This window comes from Ranitomeya variabilis, chromosome 1 (genome assembly GCF_051348905.1).
Source record: "Ranitomeya variabilis isolate aRanVar5 chromosome 1, aRanVar5.hap1, whole genome shotgun sequence".
Taxonomy (NCBI): Eukaryota; Metazoa; Chordata; class Amphibia; order Anura; family Dendrobatidae; genus Ranitomeya; species Ranitomeya variabilis.
In genome coordinates, this window is record NC_135232.1 from 643,065,579 (window position 1) to 643,089,603 (window position 24,025).

General features: G+C 43.5%; 1 protein-coding gene across 2 annotated transcripts in view; it reads left to right on the forward strand.

The window, feature by feature from the left end:
- UBR1 (ubiquitin protein ligase E3 component n-recognin 1) overlaps nucleotides 1-24,025 on the forward strand; it is a 178,909-nt gene that overhangs the window by 78,214 nt on the left and 76,670 nt on the right. For both annotated transcript variants that reach the window (XM_077261471.1, XM_077261479.1), the window contains exons 13-16: nucleotides 15,788-15,887; nucleotides 20,189-20,317; nucleotides 21,919-22,099; nucleotides 23,304-23,365. In XM_077261471.1, coding sequence (XP_077117586.1) covers nucleotides 15,788-15,887; nucleotides 20,189-20,317; nucleotides 21,919-22,099; nucleotides 23,304-23,365 — 472 coding nt within the window. The remainder of the gene's footprint in view (nucleotides 1-15,787; nucleotides 15,888-20,188; nucleotides 20,318-21,918; nucleotides 22,100-23,303; nucleotides 23,366-24,025) is intronic.

A 24,025-nucleotide genomic window follows, 5' to 3' on the forward strand; every position in this document is an offset into this window, starting at 1 on the left:
TTGTTAATATAGTGCATTGATTATTCTGGCCTTATCCTAAGTTACAGCCTGCAATTTATTATGCACAGATGCATTCATAATTCTGCAAGCTTCTAATGTCAGGTACCATTCAGTAGTATATGGTAGAAAAAGTAATCTTTTTACATTGTACTTACAGCAGAATTATAGGAAAATCATTTTTCATTAGACCTTTTTATATAATTTTGCTGCTTGTCTATCTGAATGATTGCAAAAATGTTACAAATCTGTCAGAGCTGCTGCTCAGTTCTGACAGCTTTTGCAACCTTTTCCACCAGTGTTTGCAATAGCAAGAAACAGTGGTTGTTCACATATCTCCACAGTATCAATAGGGGAGGAAGAAGGTTAAGTCTTAGGGAGGGCAGAGAAAAACAAGCTGTAGAAAGGGAGGAAAGCGATCAAAGAGGAAATAAGTTGAATATAGACGCTGTTCACAAATCAGGTGAAGTTAGTAGTACTGTTTATAGTTCCAGATCTCCCATTCAGCCTAAATTACCTGGAGTGATACTACAAGGAAAAAAAAAAAAAAAAAGTAACTTTGATCAAACTGCATCTCAAGCGGTCTGAAAATTAATGAATTGGTAAAGATTCCAGACTGAAACTTTAACCACAAATATGTAAAAACTATTTCTCTATTGCTTCATTGGGGGACACCGGAATCCATGGATGGCTGACACTAGGCAGAAAAAAATTAACTCATGCCCAGCAGGCTACACCCACTGACTGAAAGAGTTACTGTATATACTCGTGTATAAGCAGAGTTTTTCAGCACTTTTTTTTTTTTTTTTTTGTGCTGAAAACTCCCTCCTCGACTTATACACAAGTCATTGTCCAGAAAGCTGGCGCAGGAGAGGGAGCAGCGTCAGGTGCCGGCGGCTGTGGCTGTAACCTTGCAGCTGCTAAAGATAAATGAATATTCATTTCTCTTAAAGCACACAGTGGCAGCTGCCGGCTTCCAGAAGACATCCTACTCGCCCTCCTCTATGCCGTCGCAGCATCTCGTTGGTCCCGGCGCCAGCGGCTCTTCCTCTGCTGAGCGATCACTTGGCACCACTCATTAAGGTAATGAATACGCACGCATCTCCACTCCCATAGGCGTGGAGCGCATATACATTACCTTAATGAGTGGTGCCTTGTGATCGCTCAGCACAGTAAGAACTGCTGGAAGCCAGAACGAGATGCTGCGATGGTGCTGAGGAGGGGTGAGTTGAATGTGTGTGTGTGTGTGTGTTTGTTTTTTTGTTTTTTTCTTTTTGTAATAGGAAGCATGCATACCGGGGCTGGGGGGAGCCCTGCATGCAACGACTGGAATGGGGGAGCCCTGCATACAACGATGGGAATGGGGGATCTATGCATACATAATGGGAATTGGGGAGCCATGCATACAACAAAAAGACCAGGGGAGCCATGCATACCAGGACAGGATGGGGGAGCCACGCATACCAGGACAGGACGGAGGAGCCACGCATACCAGGACAGGATGGGGGAGCCAGGCATACCAGGACAGGACTGGGGAAGCCACGCATAGCAGGACAGCCACAGGGAAAGCCACGCCGGACAGGGACGGGGGAGCCACGCATGACAGGACAATGCATACCCGGCTTATACTAGAGCCTATAAGCTTACCCAGTTTTCGGTGGCAAAATTAGGTGCCTCGGCTTATTCTTGGGTCAGCTTATACTCTAGTATACTGTATACTGTAATCAGTTTTTGTGTAGTGTCCAAAGGAGGCAGACACGGGTCTACTTTCAGACCTCTCTACCTTTTTGGACACTGAGAAAAGGGATAAGCCACCACCACAGAGTAGAATCTTTAAAATCTATATTTTTGTTCAAATAATTAGCATAAAATAACCATATGACGACATAAAAGGCTGCTGAGCACTAGATTGAAGGTACATTAGTTACATCAAGCGAAGTGCACGTCGGTGCAGAACCAGACAGTAAGTATAAAGAGGTCAGAATCAATAGTATGACCACTAAAATAGGTAGTCCTAATGACTAATGGCACATGATCTATAAACATGCGTAGACATCATTAATTTTGTATAGAACCAATCAAAGATGCCTGGACATGAAAGCAGGGTAAGTGGCTCATGTAATAAGTGGCTCACATAGTAAAAAGTGAAATGTGTAGTCAAAACAGGCAGTGGAAGAATAACAACCTAACCGCCATATACAGTGCGGCATCCTATCTTTGGAGTTCTTCCCAGCCTATCCAGCTTAAGGTGCGCATTTTAGGCTCCTCCTATTTTTTGGCATTATTTCTCCATTGTCTGCATCGGTTGCTTACTCCTGTAATTCACACAGGTGCAATAATACCGATGAGACCACCACTCTCAGCCTACCAATCCATGGAGGGGGTGGTTGCTTGGTATATTAGTGCACAATAGAGACTTTGATGGGGCGCTGTTCACATACAGGTGATGCTCAGCATCCAGGTTAGCAGCCTATTAGTGACGCCCATACTATTCGATCAGGCGGCTGCCCAGTGCTATCCAAATGCATCCCATGTGAACAGACACCACAGTTTACAAGACCAAATGGGCCCAGCTGCACCCTGAAAAATAAAGTGCAGAAAATGCATATAAAAATATGTGACGTATTAGTCGATATTTTGGCCAAGATATACTAGCTCGCAGCCCGCGTCAAGGGTCCTCATGCTTGCGAGTCCTAACTCTAAACAGCAAAGCCACGAAACAGGACTTAGAAATCCTCCAAAAATTCAAAAACCGCTGATAAAAGGCAGTGATGTTTACCTGCACAGGCCTTCAAACAGGTTGCAGCGGACCCATGTAGTACATTTCCCGAGGTCCTTTCCTAATCTGGTTCTGCTCCTTTTCTGGACTGTGTGGGCTCTGCTTCTATAAGCATATAGGCCTCCACTCAGCAGCCCCACACCTTGAACTCTTTTTAACTATATGTTTAATATTAGGGCCTCTGACTCTCATCCTGCTCCTCCTATAATGCTACACTTTACCTGTGTTTCCTGTAAAAAGAAAAAAAAAAAAGAACCTACCTGCAGGTCAACAGATGGTCCATTGCTCAGACTGCAGTAACTCTACAATGCAGGCCCGCAGGAGCCCACCACTGCTCATGAGGATAGCTCACCCTTCCCCCCTGAGTGAACTGCATCCTTATCTCAATCGGACACTGACCTGACCATGGTCTCACAATTCTCAGTGTAGGTGATATAGCTCTTGCCATGCCATCAGACAGTTTGGTAATCTGATCTCCGCTGTTAATAGGATTCTGGTCCTTTGGTCTGTGCATCATGTCCTGAAGTTTGGATATCTGGTCAGTATTGTGCTGGCAGTGAATCTCACTCTAAATGTCAAGGATGAGGATTCTCTGCCCACGGAGCAGTGTCTCTACTTCAAAAAGGTGAAACGCCCTCCAGTGTTGGCAAACCACAAGGAGTTTAAGATATGTGCCATGGAATGGCGACTCCTGGAGAGACGTTTTTGTTGGAATTTTTTTTTTATATGCTATATTCCTTTGCTTCTGACCTTATTAAACTTTGGTCAGACCCTCTGGGGTAGCTCCCCCTATGTCTTGTTAATCACCTAACACGATTCTCTCCCTCCCTGATGGGGCCTTTCTGAAGGAACCCACTAACGGGCATATTGAGTCTTTGGCTAAATCTATTTTTGAAGCTTCTGGGACAGCACTCTGTCCATCCTTTGCCACCAGCTGGGTGTCAGAGGCTCTCTTCGCTTGAGCTAAACTCCTCAGTCAGGGCATCTTCTCTGGAAAAGCCCTCCCCCCCCCTCCAGAAGAATTAGCCAATCTGGCAGATCAGGTTGCCTATGCAGGGCAATATCTTCTTTGTTTACCTCCATTCTGCTTTATGTGGTGCCCTGTATCCCGAAACATTGTGGCCATTCATGGGGTCCTGTGGCTTAAAGTGTGGAACGCAGACTCTGCGTCTAAACTTCCTCACTAATCTTCCCTTTCAGGTCCTGCTCCTTTTTTGGGCCTAAGCTGGATTCGATAATCTGATGCTACAGGGTGAAGTGCCACACTTCCCCAGCCAAAGCTCAAATGACATACTCCATATTTTCGTTCCTTTCGTCAGTTTTCCTATTCCAGAGAGCTCATGCGTCAGGAAAAGGCCCTTGCACGGTAAGATGAAAAGCCCTTGTTCAAACCGGCGCCTTCCTGGCGTTCCCGAGGTCAACAACACAGGTCTTCATGAACCAGATCAAATAGGTTCTCCTCGGATTAATGGGCCACCCTCACCTGGAGTCTCTTGAAGGAATCATCCGTCTATCCTATTTTGGACCTAAAATGACTGAGCACGTGTGTCCGCCTCTATCACTTCAGGATGGAATCTCTCTGCTCAGAGATGGCTTCTACAGGTGCTTATCACTAATTTAGAATATCAAGAAGTTAATTCATTTCAGCTCTTCAATACAAAAATTGAAACTCGTATATGATATTGTCATTACAAAAAGTGATCTATTTCAAGTGTTTATTCCTGTTAATGTTGATGATTATGGCTTACAGCCAATGAAAACCCAAAGGTCATTATCTCAGTAAATTAGAATACTTTATAACACCAGCTTGAAAAATGATTTTAAAATCTGAGATGTTGGCCTGCAGAAATGTATGTTAAGTAAATGCACTCCATACTTGGTCGGGGGCTCCTTTATCAACAATTACTGCATCAGTGCAGCGTGGCATGGAGGTGATCAGCCTGTAGCACTGCTGAGTTGTTATGGAGGCCCAGGTTGCTTTGATGGCAGCCTTCAGCTCATCTGCATTGTTGGGATTGGTGTCTCTCATCTTCATCTTGACAATACCCCATAGATTCTCTATGGGGTTAAGGTCAGGTGAGTTTGCTGGCCAATCAAGCACAGTGATACTGTTTGTAAACCAGGTATTGTTACTTTTGGCAGTGTGGACATGTGCCAAATCCTGCTGGAGAATGAAATTTCCATCTCCAAAAAATTGTTGGCAGAGGGTAGCATGAAGTGCTCTAAAATTTCCTGGTAGATGGCTGCGCTGACTTTGTTCTTGATAAAACACAGTGGACCTACCACAGCAGATGACATGGCTCCCCAAACCATCACTGATTGTGGAAACTTCACACTAGACCTCAAGCAGCTTGGATTGTGTGCCTCTCCACTCTTCCTCCAGACTCTGGGAGCTTGATTTCCAAATGAAATGCAAAATTTACTTTCATCTGAAAACAACACCTTGGACCACTGAGCAACAGTCCTGTTCTTTTTCTCCTTGGCCCAGATAAGACGCTTCTGGCATTGTCTATTGGTCATGAGTGGCTTGACACAAGGAATGCGACACTTGTAGTCCATGTGCTGGATAAGTCTGTGTGTGGTGGCTCTTGAAGCAGTGACTCCAGTAGCAGTCCACTCCTTGTGAATCTCCCCCAAATTTTTGAATGGCCTTTTCTTAACAATCCTTTCAAGGCTGCGGTTATCCCGGTTGCTTGTGCACCTTTTTCTACCACACTTTTTTTCCTTCCACTCAACTTTCAATTAATATGCTTGGATACAGCACTCTGTGAACATCCAGCTTCTTTAACAATGACCGTTTGTGGCTTACCCTCCTTGTGGAGTGTGTCAATGACTACCTTACGGACATCTGCTAAGTCGGCAGTCTTCCCCATGATTGTGAAACCTACTGAAACAGACTAAGGGACTTTTTTAAATGCTTAGGAAGCCTTTGCAGGTTTTTTGTTATTTATTCATTCTAATTTACTGAGATAATGACGTTTGGGTTTTCATTTGCTGTAAGCCATAACCATCAACATTAACAAATAAACACTTGAAATAGATCAGTCTGTTTGTATTGACTCTATATAATGAGTTTCACTTTTTGTCTTGAACTGAAATAAATTAACTTTTTTATGATATTCTAATGTAGTGAGATGCACTTGTATGTAATTCTTTGCTTGGTAGACATCTAGGATGCTTACCTTCACATTCATCTTTCCAGGTCACCAGAGATTCCTCTGATTCGCAGTTCAGGACTCCCATTGCCAGTTTGCGGAACTTCCTTTTGGCCTAACCACCGCTCCCACGGTCATTACAGAGGTTATAGCCACAGTCATGGCTATACTCTGCACCAGAGGGATTATATCCTTATCTGGATGACTTTCTTGTCATTGCACAATCTTACCAAGACTGATGTGAGTTTCTTCACCTTGTCCCAGTTGGATCATCAACAGATCAAAGTAGTTTCTGATCCTGGCTCAATACCTAGTATTCCTAGGTATTCATTTCAAAACAGTTTGTGTAAGGGTCTTTCTTCCTAATGTCGGGGTCGTAACAACAATATACCCTCATTCACCAGTCATTCCAAATTAAACTGTAAGCATGTGGTACCGGGTAAGAATGAGTCAGACAGGTAGCTGGTTCAATCTTAGTGCATGCTCGTGGATCCACACACATGTGTGTAACCGTCACAGCAACTGAACTTTATTTTAAAATACACAATATTATATTGAGTGTTAGGGGAAGGCGTGCATTAGGCGGGGTTTAAGCTAGCATTCAGTCTTTCTGATTTGTTCTGACGTCTTCTGGTGGATCCTCCTTTTCTTCACATTCCTTAAGTTTCGATTTCCAAAGAAATGGATCTTAACCCTTCGGTCACTAAACTGAAACGAAACTGAACACTGGCAGCCATCTTTAAATACAATTACATTTGCATTAGCAAGCAGTTAGGAAAAACTTATTGTTTCACAGTATAAAGGTATATAAAAGTACAAAGGTATATAAGAAAATATATTTTCACCTTGACAATCCCCCCTAAACACTAAGTTTTTCCCTTAAAGAAAGATCCTTTGAGACTGTCCATGTGATGGGAAAAGGGGAGGTGGATTTCTTCATCCAGACACCTCAGAAGCTCTCCCCTAGCGAGAGACCTCCAGGCAGCTGAACCCTTCACTAACCTCACATGGAGTTCTCCCACTGTCCCTAAACTAAATCTCTTAGCATCATCTGAGAATGAGGGGTTTTGTCTACTCTCTTGAGGGGGACATACTTGGGGATCTCCCCTGGATCAGTACCATCGTACTCTAGTGGGTCTACTTCTTGATTGAGGAAGGTGCCAGTCGGAGTTGCTTTGGCAATAACCTTTTTATACAAGGGAATAACACAACAGAGAATTATCGATCCAATTATAAGGAGGGCAATCAGTACTAAACAAGCTTGTTGAAGGAATCCCTTGATCCCACCTAACCAACTGGAGAAGAAAGATATGTCTACTCCAGCATACATGACACGTCGTCTTATTGTCCTAATTTGTTCAACTTCTTTAGAAACCTTCAGGTCTTTCGGATCTACATTCCGCCATTCAGGTTTGGCTGTCTATATTTCGTCTCGTAAGTCTTTGGTCATACCGCCAATGAATGTATTCACCAATACTCTAACATCAAGTGGGTTTATGGGACTGGACTCCATGTCTTCCCATTTCAGCTGTAACTGTCCAAAGTATAGCTCTACACTCTCTCCTTTGTCACATCTGTAAAAAGTCTTAATTTGCGTCCTAGCACGTCACCTGTTTTTGTGCTCACTAACTACCTAGGCCTGCCTAGGTGCACTTATACGTCCATCATATTGTCTTTATCTAAAAATGGGAAAGGTTGGTTCTCAGGGTCAGCCAATTGTTTTTGCATAGCTAGCTAGTCAGAGGGCCTCCAGGGATAATACTCCTGTATCTGTCTTACCCTACCTGATGTGGTTGGTTCTCTGGTGGTGGGGAGTGACATGACATGCTGGTCTACAGCTCCTTCCCAAAAGGATTACTGTCAGCCTACTTCCAAAAGTTAATGTCCCCACTATCCACCAACCACAATCCTGTGTCAGCTTCTTATGTCACTACATGTGATCTTGTCTGGACAGGATTCAGTGTAATTCTCTTAGGTCGGGTTGCAGCACGGGTCATACAAGTGTTAGGGCCCAAATCCTCAACTATACCCTGAAAGGCATCACAGCTATAATTGACAAAACTTTGTTCACTGTAATATATATATATATATATTTGATCCATTCAACATTTTTATTAATCTGCACCTGTGGGATTATAGAAACAATGCCGGCATAAATCTGGTTCTGGGCTTTAAACTGGTCAGGCACCCCCCTTGGCACTCCAATGGCATCAATATATACTAGTGGATCTTCTTCATAACTCATGTGGAGCTGATCAAAACTTCTCCTCTTTCTGGTAGGTTCATCAGGTATCTTTGGTGTACATATATTGTGTATGTTTAATTAGCAAATCAGTATCTAGAGAACTGTTCTCTTTGCAGAAACTTGTCTTGAAGATCCCTACTGGTGTACCTGTGGTGTCGTGGGAATTATAGCAGGTGTAATTGTCAGCTAATACGGTTACTTCTCCTGAAACCTTTAGTTTAGGTTCCTTATGAATTAGTGGGACATAATCTGGGCAATCAGTGGACTTCAAACCTTTCAACCATTTTCATGACACAGGCGGTGGTGTTGTCATCAGGAAAAAGCAATGCATGTGTGTATAGGTGTGTATTCGCAGCAGCACAAGCAATACATCCTACAGAGATATTCTGGATTCTTACATTGTATCTCACCCATTCTAACCACAGGTTTTTTCTTGGGGCTGTTTGTGTTTCTATGGAGAAAACCTCTTGCCAACTGAGACCTGGAATGGGGATCACTTCATTAACTACATTTTGCAAACGCTCACCTGGGCCTGTTTTAGCTGTACTGGTAACAGGGGCCTTGGTTGGTCTGAAGCTAATATCTTGGAGCTGTATATGGCCTAAATTCCCATGGTATCCACTACTAAATACATAATTATAATGCCTTCCCAGTACAAATGTCTGCAGGTCAGCAGATTGGGGCTTTCAAAATTTAGGAGGAGGGGGTGACAACTTTTACCCCATTTACAGCCCCTAAGTGATTGCAGAAGGGCTGTTAGATGCATTCTCCCACGAAGACTCCTACCCGTCCCATCCTTGGGAACATGGCTTCACTAGGTTTATATCCCCAATCATCTCCCGTATTCCAGGCAGCATCTGACCAATAATAGCAATTATTGTTGTCATTTCTGGTAACACATATATAAAACTGGATGATTCCCTCTACCACCCGTTCAGTCTCGGGGCACTTGACTACATCACAGAAATCAAATCGCCAGATATTCGCCGGGGCTGTCAGGTTTACCCAGAGAATAGTGGGACCTTAGTATTTTCATTTACATTAGGGGCCGAGAAGGTAGGGGCGAGGATGGCCCCCATTTCCAGGATCAAAAACAACAGCAACATTTCCCTTCAGTCACTACTGTGACTAAACACTGGTTCGGTCTCTTTTACAATGTGCGGCGTGGATCCGGGTGCTCTTTCCTTCAAGTTTTACTGCAGTGGGGGTGACCAGGATCACCGTGTGAAGTCCTTCAAATCTCGGCTGGAGACAATCTCTGCGCACAAACTTTTTCACATACTCCAGGTCTCCTGGCACGAAGGGATGGTGTCCAGGAACCTTGTCTGGGTCTGGAAGAGAACTGAAGACAGTTAAATGCACTTTGGCAAGGTGTCCATGTAAGGCCTGCACATAGCTAGTCAAGTCCTGGTACTTGAGCTGCAACTGTTGTGGAAAGAAACATTCAAGATTGGGGCTCCTGCCAAACCGAATCTCATACGGTGACAATCCTGTCTTCCTGTTTGGGGTATATCTTACTGAAAACAAAGCTAGAGGAAAGCATTCTGTCCATGGTTTACCAGTCTCTGCCATTGCCTTCTGGATTTTAAGCTCAAGAGTTCCATTTAGTCTCTCCACTTTTCCACTGCTCTACGGATGGAGTATGCAATGCTTAACTTACCCCCAGTGCTGCCATTACCTCTGACATGATCTCTCCAGTAAAATGGGAACCCCGATCGCTTTCAATGACTTCAGGAATTCCATACCTGCATATGATCTCAGCCATCAGTTTCTTCGCCGTTGTCTTAGCCGTAGCTTTGGCAACTGGGTAGGCTTCTGGCCAACCTGAAAATAAATCAATGCAGACCAACACATACTCATACGTCCCTACCCTGAGTAACTGAATTTAATCAATCTGCAGTCTCTGGAATGGGTAAAGGGACCGGGGAGTGTGTTTGGATGGAGTTTTCACTGTCCTACTCTGATTATGTGTGGCACATATCATGCAGCTCTGTACCTGGCTTTCTGCGCAGGTGGAAAACCCGGGGGGCAATCCATTGTTTCTGTAGGGTGTCACACATGGCCGTCTTCGAGTGGTGCACATTCCCGTGCAGAACCTGTGCCATCATTGGGTACAGTACCTGTGGCAGGCAGACCTTTTCACCCCTCCCCCATAGTCCAGTGACGGTATCAGAGCAAGCCCCTATCTTTTGCCACCTATTTTTCTCCTCCTTACTTGCCTGTTCTTGTAACCGGGCTAAGATGTCTTTCAACACAAGTGGAGATGGTGGGGTGTCTAGGTGATGTACTTGAGAGGCCACAGGAGTGCTTGCTGCTTTCTTGGCAGCCTGGTCTGCCAGTGCGTTACCCTTTGTCCGTCCATCAGTGCCTTTGGTATGTGCCTTTACCTTTATGATGCCTGCTTGGGTGGGAAGCTGTAGTGCATTCATAAGTTGCTGGACTGCCTCAGCATGTTTAAAGGGGTGGCCATTTGCTGTCAGGAAAGCCCTGGCTCTCCAGATAGGCCCATAATCGTGTGCAATGCCAAAAGCATACCTGGAATCAGTGTAGATATTTACAGTCTTACCTTCTGCTAGTTTGCTCTGCTTCTTGTGCAGACATATGAGCTGGCATTGACTCTGCCTTGATTACCTCATGCTCTGAGACCACAGCATATCTGGTACAGTAGCGTCCTTGGTCATCTTGGTGACGGGATCCATCTACAAAAAGCTCAAAATCAGCATTAGAATGGGCACACTAGAGACCAGCCGTTTCCTGAGACATCAATTCTAGACAATCATATGGTTTGGAAACCTAATCTTGTTCCTCTGGATCCATTCTAGAGAGAAAGAGTGTACTTTTTCATGTCACCTTCATGTCACCTACTCCTCCCCCCTTTGGATCCATAGGAACTAGGAGAAGAGTAGCGGGGTTCAGGACAGTGCACCTTTTCAAAATCACATTAGTAGGCATGAGAATAACACTGAAGTCGCAGCTGTCCAGCCATGGACATGTGGCTAGGTTATACCTGGTTAAGGATACTATGTACATCGTGTGGGGTGTGGACCATCAGTGGGTGATCCAAAACAATCTCTGAAGATTTGTGTAGCAACAGCTGGACAGACAACACAGTCCAAACACAGAAGGGGCTTCCTCTTGCCACCGTATCCAGGCGGCCGCTGTAATAAGCAACAGATCTCTGTTTGTCTCCATGAAGCTGAGTCAGCACACCTGTAGCATGTCCTGCATAGGTGAGCTCTGTCTGCAAGGCAGTCTGCAATACTGTACGGCAGTGCTCGGGTGTCTTGTAATCAGTATCTAGGGGCCTGCGGTGTGTAACACTATATCACAGGGCAAATTCCCTCTTTGGGTGGACATAGCGTCTCCTGGATGCAAGGGGCCATAAACGGCAAGGTAGGCCTGACACTCTTGGGCTATGACTGGGCCTCCCTTGTTGGCTATCTGTTGGGCCAAACCACCTCTATATGACAGGGTAGAGTTAGCTGGGTTCACTATGGCTCCTATCTGGTGGGTATTTATGTCCCCATACCCCTACTGAGAAAAGAACCTGGGATTCCTGAGGTGTAATGACAGGGGAACCAAACTTCAGATTCCTGGAGAGTCTGGCCTTGTAAGTGTGAAGGTTTCACGGGAAGAGGAGATCTAGGGGCCTTTCCGGGCTGGGGGGGTCTGCCATCTACTCCAATTAAAACAAGCTCTTGATCTGAGAATGGAATAGGGACATCCGTAGGTACATCTGATGACCTGATTATAGAGTTGGCCGCCCCAGTGTTTACCATGAACTTAACAAGGCTGTCCCCAACAGGAAGCGTGACAGATGAGCATGCCCCAGGTTTGGTGAATGACATTGTGATGGCAGACTCTGGTTGGCCACCCCTTCAGTATGGGCGATTATCAGGATTTCGAGGCTGTCTGTAATTGGGGTATCCTCTGGGGTTCCCTGTATTCAGGTTGTGACTGGAAGGGGGAACTTGAGGGTAGCATCTGTCAGCAGGGGTGTGACAATTTCTCTGAAAGTGACCGGGCCAGCCATAGCGCCAACACTGCAAGCGAGAACTGGTGTGGCGGGGCTGGGGAGCGATACCTCCAGACATAGGGTAAAATAAATATTTGAGTAGGGGACTGAATTCGTATAAGGTGGGAGGGCTGGAATTGGAGCAGAGACTGCTGCAGCTACAGGTTTAACCCTTGATCTTCCTGTTGATGCAGAACGTGCTAAATTCTTTTAAAAACTTTTAATGCATCGTCCGGAGTGGAATTCTCGACGTCAGGTCTAACCGACATTATTGCCTCTTTCAATTCAGATTTAAGGCCAGACATCAAAGCTGCCACAAAAAGGTGTGAATGGGCTTTAATATACAATGAGAATCCCAAATCTTTAAACACTACCATAAGATGCCCATAGAACTTCTCGGCCGTCCAGGATATATTGGTGCCTTGGGGTTAAGGGGCATAGGGCTTACAGTCGGGAGTAGAGGCTTAATTTTCTGGGGAGGGACCATATTATCCAGCAGGGAGACCCCCCCCCCCCCCCCTTCTGTAGCCAGCACCGAAGGGAAAAATTTCAAGCAGATCGCGCAGGGACTCACTCACCCCCTCCCATCTAGTAACACGGAGATAAGAAAATCACTGCATTCCACAGCGCACAAGGGAGAATACAAAAGCCCAGCTGTTTGCCCCCCTCTTTCTCTGGCACGTAGCGTAGATAAGGAGAAAACAGGAGAACTGACAAAGAAATCTCGCAGCGGTCCACTCCCCCCCTCCCCTACACAGCACTGATAAAAGTTCCGTATCTTCTACAAAGTAACAAATTGCAGCAGTTTTCAGACTTAATTTCTACAAAACTTTCCTATGATCCTCCGTGGTCTGGGCGGAGCCCCAAGGACGGTCCGTACGCACACACACGGCAGGTTTCCACCCAGGTTGGATTCTGCACAACACAAACAGGACACCCCTACGCTTCTGGAGAGCTCGTCCCGTCGCCATTACAGGGCGCTGGCTGAGACTGCATTTTCATCATCAGTGGCACGGCGGCCATTTTTCAATCTGTAAGATCACAGTTCAAAGGCATTTTATAACCAAACACGGGTTCTACATTATCTGATCCTTCCTCTCCATCAACCTATTTTCATCTTTTGTTCTTTAAGCCTCGCGCAACTCGCAGATAAGCTTGTGCTTGTTCTAACAATCCTTTATCTTTCAACATGCCTCGCTTGTTCTCTATGAGATTATGCCACATAGCCGGCTGTAGTCTCCCTGACGAGGGCAATCCTACATGCTTATACAATCTCTCAACATTCTTGACTGCCTTCTTGCCCTCCCGTGACTATTGTCTTGACTTCCACGACATCCTCATCTAACTTGTGGGGCACAGACTTCTTTTGCTGTAAGATACGCAGCATGAGTCACAGAATACTACGCCCTGCTATAGCTCAGGATCGCTGGCAGCTGTTGTGATTCGGTTCGTGGGCTCCCCCGGTGGTCTCTTGTGGTACTGGTGTCCTGCAAGCTTTGCCTTCTCAGTTCACCTGTTCCTATCAGGATGTGGGAGTATCCTATTTAACCTTGCTCCTCAGTCATTCTAATGCTGGCCATCAATGTATCCAGAGTGATTCTGTTGCATGTTCCTGCTCCCAGTTTTCTGCTCAGCTAAGTTGGACACTTTAGTCCTTAAGTCTATTTTTGTATGTTTTGTCCAGTTTGCACTTATGTGAATCTCTGCAGCTGGAAGCTCTTGTTGGGCTGAAATTACCACTCCAGTGGCATGAGTTGTCACATGAGTTAAGGTAATTTCAGGATGGTGTTTTGAAGGGTTTTGCAGCTGACCGCGAAGTCCTCTGTTGTATCTTTCTGCTATTTAGTTAGCGGGCCTCTCTGTGCTAAATCTGCTTTCATACTACGTGTGTCTTTTCATCTGCTCTCACCGTTATTATATGTGGGGGGCTGCTATCTCCTGTGGGGTCATTCTCTGGAGGCAAGCCAGGACTGTTTTCTTCTACCAGGGGTAGTTAGTTCTCCGGCTGGCGCACGGCATCTAGAGACTACGCAGGAATGCCCCCTGGCTACTTCTAGTGTGGTGTGTAGGTTTAGCATCGCGGTCAGCTCTAGTTTCCATCACCCGAGAGCTTGTCCGTTTATTCTATGCTTCTGATGTTTCCTTGCCATTGGAAACCATAACAGGCAGCGATATCAACACTGATATTCTAAAAACACGGAGCCTCTCGCTCAACGTATAAGAAAAAGAGCCTCGCGCTCAATATTTTCTGTCCCTAACCTGAACACCAGTGATTACAGACTATCCTGCCACGATATTCCAACCGTTGGGAGGCAGCCTCCTAATGAGACCCCTCCACAAAAATATAGGTGGTCCCCTCACGGAACGTTTTAAGTTACCTATCAGCACAGGTGGTCCCCTCTCGGAACGCCTTAGTTACCTGTCTGGACAGGTGGTCCCCTCTCGGAACGTCTTAGTTACCTGTCAGCACAATATCACAGAGGCTGCGTCTCCTATCCCTTTCTCTAAGCTGCCCCACAATCTACAACTAGCTCAATTTATCACTCCACTTCACTACTAGACAATAGTCACGGGTAGGATGGTTGAACGGAGTACAATGACCGGTGGAGGAGGTGTGGTGTACAGAGGACGCACAGAATGCGACGTCTCTCAGTTGCTGGTTCAGAGCGTGGCACAGGATCGCGTTCGGTCTCACCACTCGACCGTTCACCTCCCGGACCCAAGGAGACCACAGACAAACCAATAACGGCTGAGACACTAGCAAGTGTGACATATACAGTGTACATGATCGCCACTTACCGTGTTCAGAGGGTGATAAGTCCTCGAGGTCAGCCACTACGGGTATCATCCACAGACATCCAGGCATGGGTCCAGGGGGCCTCGGATCGCTGGCCACGCCCCACGTTGGTCGCGCCAAATTGTCGGGGTCGTAACAACAATATACCCTCATTCACCAGTCATTCCAAATTAAACTGTAAGCATGTGGTACCGGGTAAGAATGAGTCAGACAGGTAGCTGGTTCAATCTTAGTGCATGCTCGTGGATCCACACACGTGTGTAACCGTCACAGCAACTGAACTTTATTTTAAAATACACAATATTATATTGAGTGTTAGGGGAAGGCGTGCATTAGGCGGGGTTTAAGCTAGCATTCAGTCTTTCTGATTTGTTCTGACGTCTTCTGGTGGATCCTCCTTTTCTTCACATTCCTTAAGTTTCGATTTCCAAAGAAATGGATCTTAACCCTTCGGTCACTAAACTGAAACGAAACTGAACACTGGCAGCCATCTTTAAATACAATTACATTTGCATTAGCAAGCAGTTAGGAAAAACTTATTGTTTCACAGTATAAAGGTATATAAAAGTACAAAGGTATATAAGAAAATATATTTTCACCTTGACACTAAGAAACACTGCTGGGGAGGAGTTGGACTAGTGTCACCCTCCTAGTGTCAGCAGCATTCACCCATGGTTTCCTGTGTCCGTCAATGAAGGCTTCCAGGAAAATACTTTACAATGAGTGCCCAAAATCTTCTTTTAAATTTAGTGTTTTATTTGTTTACATTTTTGTTTTCATTTTCCATTTGCTTTTTTAGGTATATTCTCATTAGTAAACCTACTTCATGGACAAATAAACTGAAAGAAAAGTTTGTTGAGGGATTCGGCTCTTTATTACGTGTTTTATCCTGTATGCAGGTAATCTTCACAACTTCTTACTAATCAAAGGCTAATGTGAACCTTTTTAGAATATTTTTTTACCTTTTCCATTTAATGGAAATTGTGCAACTTTTGCATGTCTTCTTGATACTCCACAATTTTATGCATACAACGACTATGTAGACCTACGCGGACCAGCTGCTGTCCAAAGAAACTCGGCACCTATATATTATGTATTTAAAGGGAATCTGTCAGTAGGATGAACCTTCCCAAGCAGTCTTCATGGGCATGTAGGTCATAGGAAGCTAAATAAAATGATGCAGTTTTATTCCATAGAAGTTTTTCTTTATACTTGATTATTTAACTTTACATTTTTATTGAAGGAGTTTCATATTCACAAAATAAAAATTTCAAAAAAGAAATTAAAAAAGCGGATGTATAAACATATGGCAAGGTTTCAATTAAAACAAGTTAAACAGCATAATGTCATGACTCTGTCTGGTGTACTAGGGCCAGCGGCTCCTCCTGTGTCCTTAATGCTAGGGGTGCCCTAGCTCGCTCTGTTCCCCAGATTACTTCTAATAAAGATGCCGGGGCCACGTACCTTGCATTAGGTGCTGAATCTGCTCTCAGCCTGTACCTTTCCCCCACCCAGTGAAGAGGGAAGTAGTAGTGTACAATAAGACACCAACCAGACTAACAAGGTAATACAGGGAACAGGGATAAAGGAAAATACCAACTATACTCGCACAGAGGAATGCACCAGGGAGTGAAGGATGGGGTTAAACCAAAGAAGAACGGGAATTGTCACACACCCAAAACCTAGCAACAGTCACAGATAAATCCTCCATATGCCTTCTCCAATAATAACAACCAAAAACCTCCAGCCATGCAGCACAATCTGCTCTGACAATGAGTGCTAGTAAGGGCCTAGATTATATGGGAGTGGCTAACAGTGAACATCTGAGAGCCTCAATGCAGGAAAGCTTCCAGGAGCTCTAAACAGGGCAGGTTATCCCCTGCACTGCTAAAAGAAACCTCCACTGTTTAATGTGAAGTGCTTCCAATCAGTGCAGGAGTAGGAGAAATAAGACGCTGTGGTCTTTGGCTCCTCTCTGTGGCAGTAAACCGTGACACATGCATAATGGATATGCATTAGATTATGCTTGAGACATTATTCAGAAGTTCTACTTTTAACAGTTGGAGAAGAGGGGAAGATGACTTACACTAGACTAAGGGTAGAAAGGATAAATAGAGGTATTGGGAGGAAGAAATGAGGAGATAAATGATTAGGTCAAAAGAGGCTACTCTTAGATATTCAGGGGTATCCAGAAAGTGTCCCAATGGGACTGGATGAGATTAGATCTCTCAACCCAATTTTCATTCAAAGCAGTGTGATATTTATAATTTTCTAGCGTCCTTGATCCTAGTGTATAGGTCGAGTAGAGACTGGGGAGAGGTTTGCTATCAAACATCTTGCACCTGTCAATATATGCAAAAGAAGTCTAAAAGTTCTCTTGAATATATTCCTTGAAAAGATATTAAAGGGTTTGTCCACTACTAGGACAACGCCTCCTTAAACTAAATGTTTGGCCCTGATAAAGTAATAAAGCCTATACACTCCTCCCATGCCGGCGCTATTCCCGCGGTGTCGGCACTTTCTCTTCCTGGGGCTGTGATGTGGTGGTGTGACAACGTGATGCTGGCGTCACTGTCTCCGCCTTCAGACAAACTAAATATGAAGAGGAAGCATGGACTGCAGCTCATTTCGGATCTTTTCCATGTTCAGTTTGTCCAAAGGGGAAAACGGTGACACCAGCACTGATTAGGCGCTGTGCATCACGTGTCATTTCGTTGCCTGGGACCACGAGTGCAGTCGCCACTGGAATGGAGCCGGCACGGGAAGTGAGTGTATGCTTTATTTTGTCAGGGCTGAATATTTAGTTTGAGTGGGTTGTCCTTGTAGTGGACAACCGCTTTAAGAAAATTTGAGGTTCTAAAGGTAGGGTAATATAAAAAATGTGTTTACCAGGGAACAATCCCAAAATAGATGGAAGGGAAATCCCCCTCATCCGGGCACATCTCCAAAATAAGGGAGTAATAGGTGAGTCTAGCTAATGTAGGCTCTCTGGAGTGCGATACCAGAAATGGAGGATCTTGTATTGGTTTTCTTTTTAAGCGATACAAGAAGCCGTGATAGCTTCTCTTGACCAGACAAGTCTCAAATCAACATCACTTGGCTTTTTACCTTTAAAAATTTTCCCATCTGGACATATGAAAGTTTAACCAGAGAGTCATCATAAGAGTTTTGTAAAATATTGTATATGGCAGATATTGAACCTTTTGAAGGGCCATGTCTTCAAAGTCGTTCAAAGGGCATTTGAATAGAAACCTGCAAGCTGTGAAGCATGGATGAGGAAAGATGCCTAATCTTAATGTATTGAAATAACAGAAGTTTATGGACAGATAGTTTAGATTTCATCTCATATGTGATCAGATTCCTTGTTACTGGACTAGTTAGATCTGTAAAATTTAACAGACCAGTGTGAGCTCATGCACCTCTAAAGAGGAAGCAAGACAAGTTTTCCTTAATACTTAAATGAGCTGCTAAGCCCTGGAGGCAGATTCTCAGTGAGATCTATGTCCGACCCATAGAGCTTATCTTAAATGAAAATAGATATTACCAGTGTGAGACATGTTGATCAGGAGAGCAGACTGTCAGTCATTACATGTCTCACACTGGTTGCACCTCCTTTCATTTATAATAAGCTCTGGAGGCAGATTCTCAGGGTGATCTATGTCCGGCCCAGAGATCTGAATATTTCATTTGCGTATTAAGAGGAACTCTATTTCTTTGGAGTAAGACATCAGATCAAGGTATCATTTTATCAAGCTTTCAATGACCTTCATGCCCAAATAGACTGCTTAGGAGGGTTGATCCCACTGACAAATTCTCTTCAAAACACCATGCCCTTTTAAAGTGGTAAAAAAGTAAGTCCAAAAAAGAGGTATTTAAATTAAGTCATCTGTATGCAACAATGCATTAAGTCTTTCTTCATGAGGTGTTCTGAGACATTTGGCACTTTTTTTTTATTATAGGGAACCGGTCAGCAGTTTTGGCCGATATTAGATGTGGCCATCACCTTTCAGGGCTTATACACAGCTTTCTAGAATGCTGTATATAAGTCCCCAACCTGACCTGGACGAACTGAAAAGTAAGCTTTATTATACTCGCCTGCGGGGCGGTTCGGTCTGATAGTTGTTTCTGGTCTTGATCCGGCACCTCCCATCTTCTTAGGAATCGCCGCCCTCCTGTTTGCTTCTTGTGGATGTCGCTTCCCTGCATCATCCACACAGGCTCCTCGGCATTGTGCTCCTGCACAGGCATACTTTGCTCTGCCCTGTTGAAGGCATGACAAAGTACTGCAGTGTGCAGGTGCCGGGGCTCTTTGACCTTTTCTGGCACCTGCACACTGCGGTACGTGGCACTTTTTCAGTTTTTCCAGGTCGGGTTGGGGGGCTTATATACAGCATTATAGAATGCGATGTATAATCCCTGAAAGGTGATGGCCGCATCTTATATCGGCCAACACTGCTGACAAGTTCACTTTAAATGATGTAGTCTAACTTTACTGTCTGTATATTCAACAAGATTAATAATTTTTGCTCATTAGGTTCCATTCAACTTCGTTCTCTTTTTGGACTTAAACTTACTTAACTTTTAAACTTGGGAATACCCATTTATCCCCCATCCTCAGAGCTGAGGATACTTTTCCCATCTCTGGAGGTCTGACCACTGGCGCCCCAAATGGTCTGGAGAACTGAGGCTCTGAAGACCCTGTCTTAATGGAGAATATGTTGATCATGCACACTGCTGCTGCATTCACGCTAATGATGCCAAAGATGAGCTGAGCGCTGCATTCAGCTGTCTCTTGTGCCCCCATTACTAATTAAAGGAGCGGTAGTCTTGATTGGAAACCTGCTCCATTTACATGGGGCTCTTCCTAGTACCCTGTTCTTGGGATTGTTCATGGCCCCAGTGTTCAAAACCTGTGAAGTTTTCAAACTTTAGTATCACTTAAGTTAGAATTAGAAAAAAAAATATCTCACTATAAAAAGTCTGTTCCCTAGATTCACACATGTAGGATTTTGTGCTTGTTTTTTGGGATGTTAAAAAAAAAAAAAAAGGTCTAAACGTTTTTTAAGCAACTTTTGCAGTTCTCTAATAATTAAGACTCGGCTTTATCTCCTCCTATTGTAAAGCTGTCAGCGCACGCCATATATGCATATCTGATAAATGTTTAAAAGGTTGCTTTAATTTAACTGTACTTGTTTTTGAGGGCATGGAGGCGATAAGTAGAATGATAGGACAGCATGTTGAGAGGGAGTCTGATTGGGAGGCTGCCGTGGCCATGCAAATGCAGCTGAAGAACGTACTGATATTACTCCAGGAGTGGTGTGCCAGCAATGTAAGAACCTTTCCTGTCCTCTTCAATTTGTGGCATGTTTTTTCATTAACAAAAAGAAAATCACAGATTCAGACAGTCATTCATTACTCTGTTGGTTAAGATATTTTACTTTTATACACATGATCTGGGCCTTTGACTATTTTGTGTATTTGGTAGATGCTAATGAGGGAATGAAGAGTTGATTCTTCAGCGACTCTGCCTAGTTCACTGCCGAGCTGCTGAGCTCACTGATTAGTTGCAGTGCTGTTTGCATCATGTCACCACTGCAAACAATGCCAAATGTTGCTTAACTGTTCACAAGAACAGTAATGCCAAGTTAAAATGACCCATTTCCTTTCTTCTAGAGGATGGCAAAGCGTTTTCAAGTTGCTCTTTCCTCAGTTCGAAATGTAATTAAGAAATCGCAGTTAACAGGAACGGTGAGGGCCAAGAAAAGGTTTGGAAGACCAAATAAAATATCAGCGAGATGCTCGTAAGAGTGCTAGACACAGACAAATCGGAACCCCTGCTTGACTGCAAAAGACCTTCAGAAAGATTAAGCAGACTCTTGAGTTGTGGTACATTGCTCTAGTGTTCAGAGGCAACTGCACAAATATGGCCTTCATGGTAGAGTCATCAGAAGAAAACCTCTCCTGTGTCCTCACCATACAACTCAGCATCAGAAGAATGCAAAAGAACATCTTAACAAGCCTGATACATTTTGGAAACCAGTACTGTGTACTGTGGACTGATGAGGTAAAAAGAGAATATGTGGGCACAATGATCAAAGGTATGTATGGAGATAAAAGGTCACAGAATTTCAGGAATTAATACCTCGCCAAACAATGGGTAGAGGGAAGAAAGGATTCTGTGAAATTTAAGTTAATTCTTGTTGCAAACATAACATCATCTGTAGCAAAGCAGAAGTTGAAAAGAGAATGGATCTACAAATGGATAATGATCCTAAACACACGTCAAAATCCACAATAGACTACCTCAAAAAGTACAAGCTGAAGGTTTTACAGTGGACCTCACAGTCCCGTGACCTGAACATCATTGAAAATCTGTGACTAGACCTGAAAATCGCAATGTATGCAAGACGTATCTCACAGAATTTTCCAAGGAAAATCCCTCAAAAAAGAATTGAAAGACTCTTGGCTGGCTACAAAAAGTATTTATAAGCTGTGATACTTGCAAAAGGGGATGCTAACAATGCAAGGTGCCTAAACGTTTCCATCAGCCAATTTTTTCTTTTGGTAATTTTTAAAATGTAAAAAAAAGATTTTTATTTTTTTTTTGGCGACAAAAAGAAAGGAAATGTGTCATCTTTAACTTTAGGCCTTTCAGAGATCATTTCGTCTTCAACTTGCTTAACTGTTTGACCAGGAGTGCCAAACTTTTACGTATGTGCATATAGATATATAGAATATGGCTATTATAGTGTGTGAGCAGGTTTTGGACACTTGGTGAACATGATTATTTCATTTTGAACTGTGATTTCTGTTATGCTGTAATGTCTATTGTCTGTACAAGTCCCCTCTATAATTTGTAAAGCGCTGCGGAATATGTTGGCGCTATATAAATAAAATTATTATTATTATTATTTTGCTCCTCTATTAAAGGATGATGTATTGCTGATGACCTACAAGGCTTGTCACCAGAGAGTTCTCGGGTGCATTAAACCAGTAACGTTTCAGCAGAGGACGCCAGTACAGATGTGTGGTCATTCCTATCACAGTTACCCGTTTAAGGTGTCCAGGGATCCAGTCAGCATTCATCTGCCCCTATCTCGGATGTTGGCAGGTGGGCATCATGTTCCTTGATATCCTCAGTGAAGATGGTGCTTTTTTTCCATGTAAAAGCATTGCAGGGATAGAGCTTCTTAAAGCATAAAAATAAAATACCATATTTTTCAAATTCTAAGACACCGACCGTGTTTAGACAGTAGAAAATGGGGGGGGGACTTTTTTTCTACTAATTTAGCACTTCCTGGCAAATAGTGTAAAATAGAGAGGTCATTCATTATTGTATTATTACTTTATATTTATCTCTTATTTTTAATTGGATACAAGTTTGTTGATTTTAAAACCTTTTACAAATGGCATTATCACTGATATTAAAACAATAGGGTAAAATGGGGTGTATTCTAAACGCACAGCTCTGCTAGATATGCACATTTTATAGATCATGCACTTTTAATATGCACATTTTTAGGCAATCGCGCACATTATGCATTACCTTATCTTGCAGTTCCTTCCAGGCACGTGACTTGAAAGGTCCTGGAGGTAGTTGATTGCAAGATTCATCAACTGCATGGGATGTGCAACCTCTGTGCAGGTCCTGGTAGCTTCCTTTCCTGCAATGCACTGATTACTTAGATCAGTGTGGGGAAGATGACAACCAATCTCACAGTGATCGGGAAAGATGCAGTATTGGAGTTCTCCGCCATTACAGGAAGCTGCCTCTAGACTGTAGGATGTACACTCCTTTTTTTTTTTTTTTTTTTTTTTTTTTAAAGCAAGCTGTTTCTTGCTAAAAAGTGTGCCTTACAGTCAAACAAATACGGTACGATCATGAAAATAATATTTCCAATTTACTTGTATCTTTACAACCAATATTCCGTTTTGGGTCTAATTTTTAAAACTTGATTATTTGAGGGCTAAAATATTGCTGGCCTATCCTACCTCCTTGGCTGAAGCAACCAGTGGCTCGGCTGTGCCTAGTACTGCAGTTCAGCACCTTGCTAAATCTTTGTTCTGGGGAATAATACCCAAATGTGGTGTCTGTGACTGATGCATTGATTGATTAGGGGGAGGATGCCTAATGGTCATCAGAAGGAGAGGGTTAATGCTGCAGTTTTTGACACAAAAAGTTGACTTTTGGGGTCGAGACCTACGCCCTTATATTAGGCCACTAATGTTTTTATTGCAAAGAAATCCCCGTTAATGTGCAGATTTATCATTTTATCAATGGATATTAACATTTCATTTGTAATCATGTGTTGCAGGTCTGCATTCTCAAATGAGTAAAATGGGTCTCATCACAAAACTGCCACAGCTCATTTCTCCAGTGAGTATCGCTGATCTCAATAACTATAAACCTTAATGTTTAAAAAAATTTTTTTTTTTTTTTTTTTTTAGATTTTAAGTTGTATTTTTTATTTATTGAAGTGAACTTTATGCGATATATTATAGTGAAAAACTATTAGTAAGACAGTGCAGCTTATTGACTTAAAAGGTTTCACTGGACAACCCCTTTTATCACCTATCCACAAGATAGGTGTTAGCTTACTGACCTTTGGGCACCCATCACATGAAAGACACATTTTTATTTCTCCTCATTGCGAAATAGAGCAGGTCGGATGCCTCACCACCGCTCCATTTATTCTCAATAGGGTCTCCTGAAAAGCCTGAGTGCTGATTTCAGCAGCCCAATAGAAATGAATTGGAATGGTGGTCGAGCATGCATACTGCTGCTCCATTTTTAGCAAGGATAAAAGTGCCCCATTGTGCTGATTGCTGCTGGTCCTAGCAGTCAGACCTCCAACAACCTCCTGGTGAATAGATGTTTGGTGAAAACAAATCATCATCAACCCCTTTAAAATACTCATACATACAAATTGGAGCAAAGTCTTGAAACTTCACTATTTAAGGGACTCAGGTCCTATAGGACTTGTGTATGGAGGCATGCCAACTCTGTTGGATTTCAATATGCCTAATCCTGTTGCTC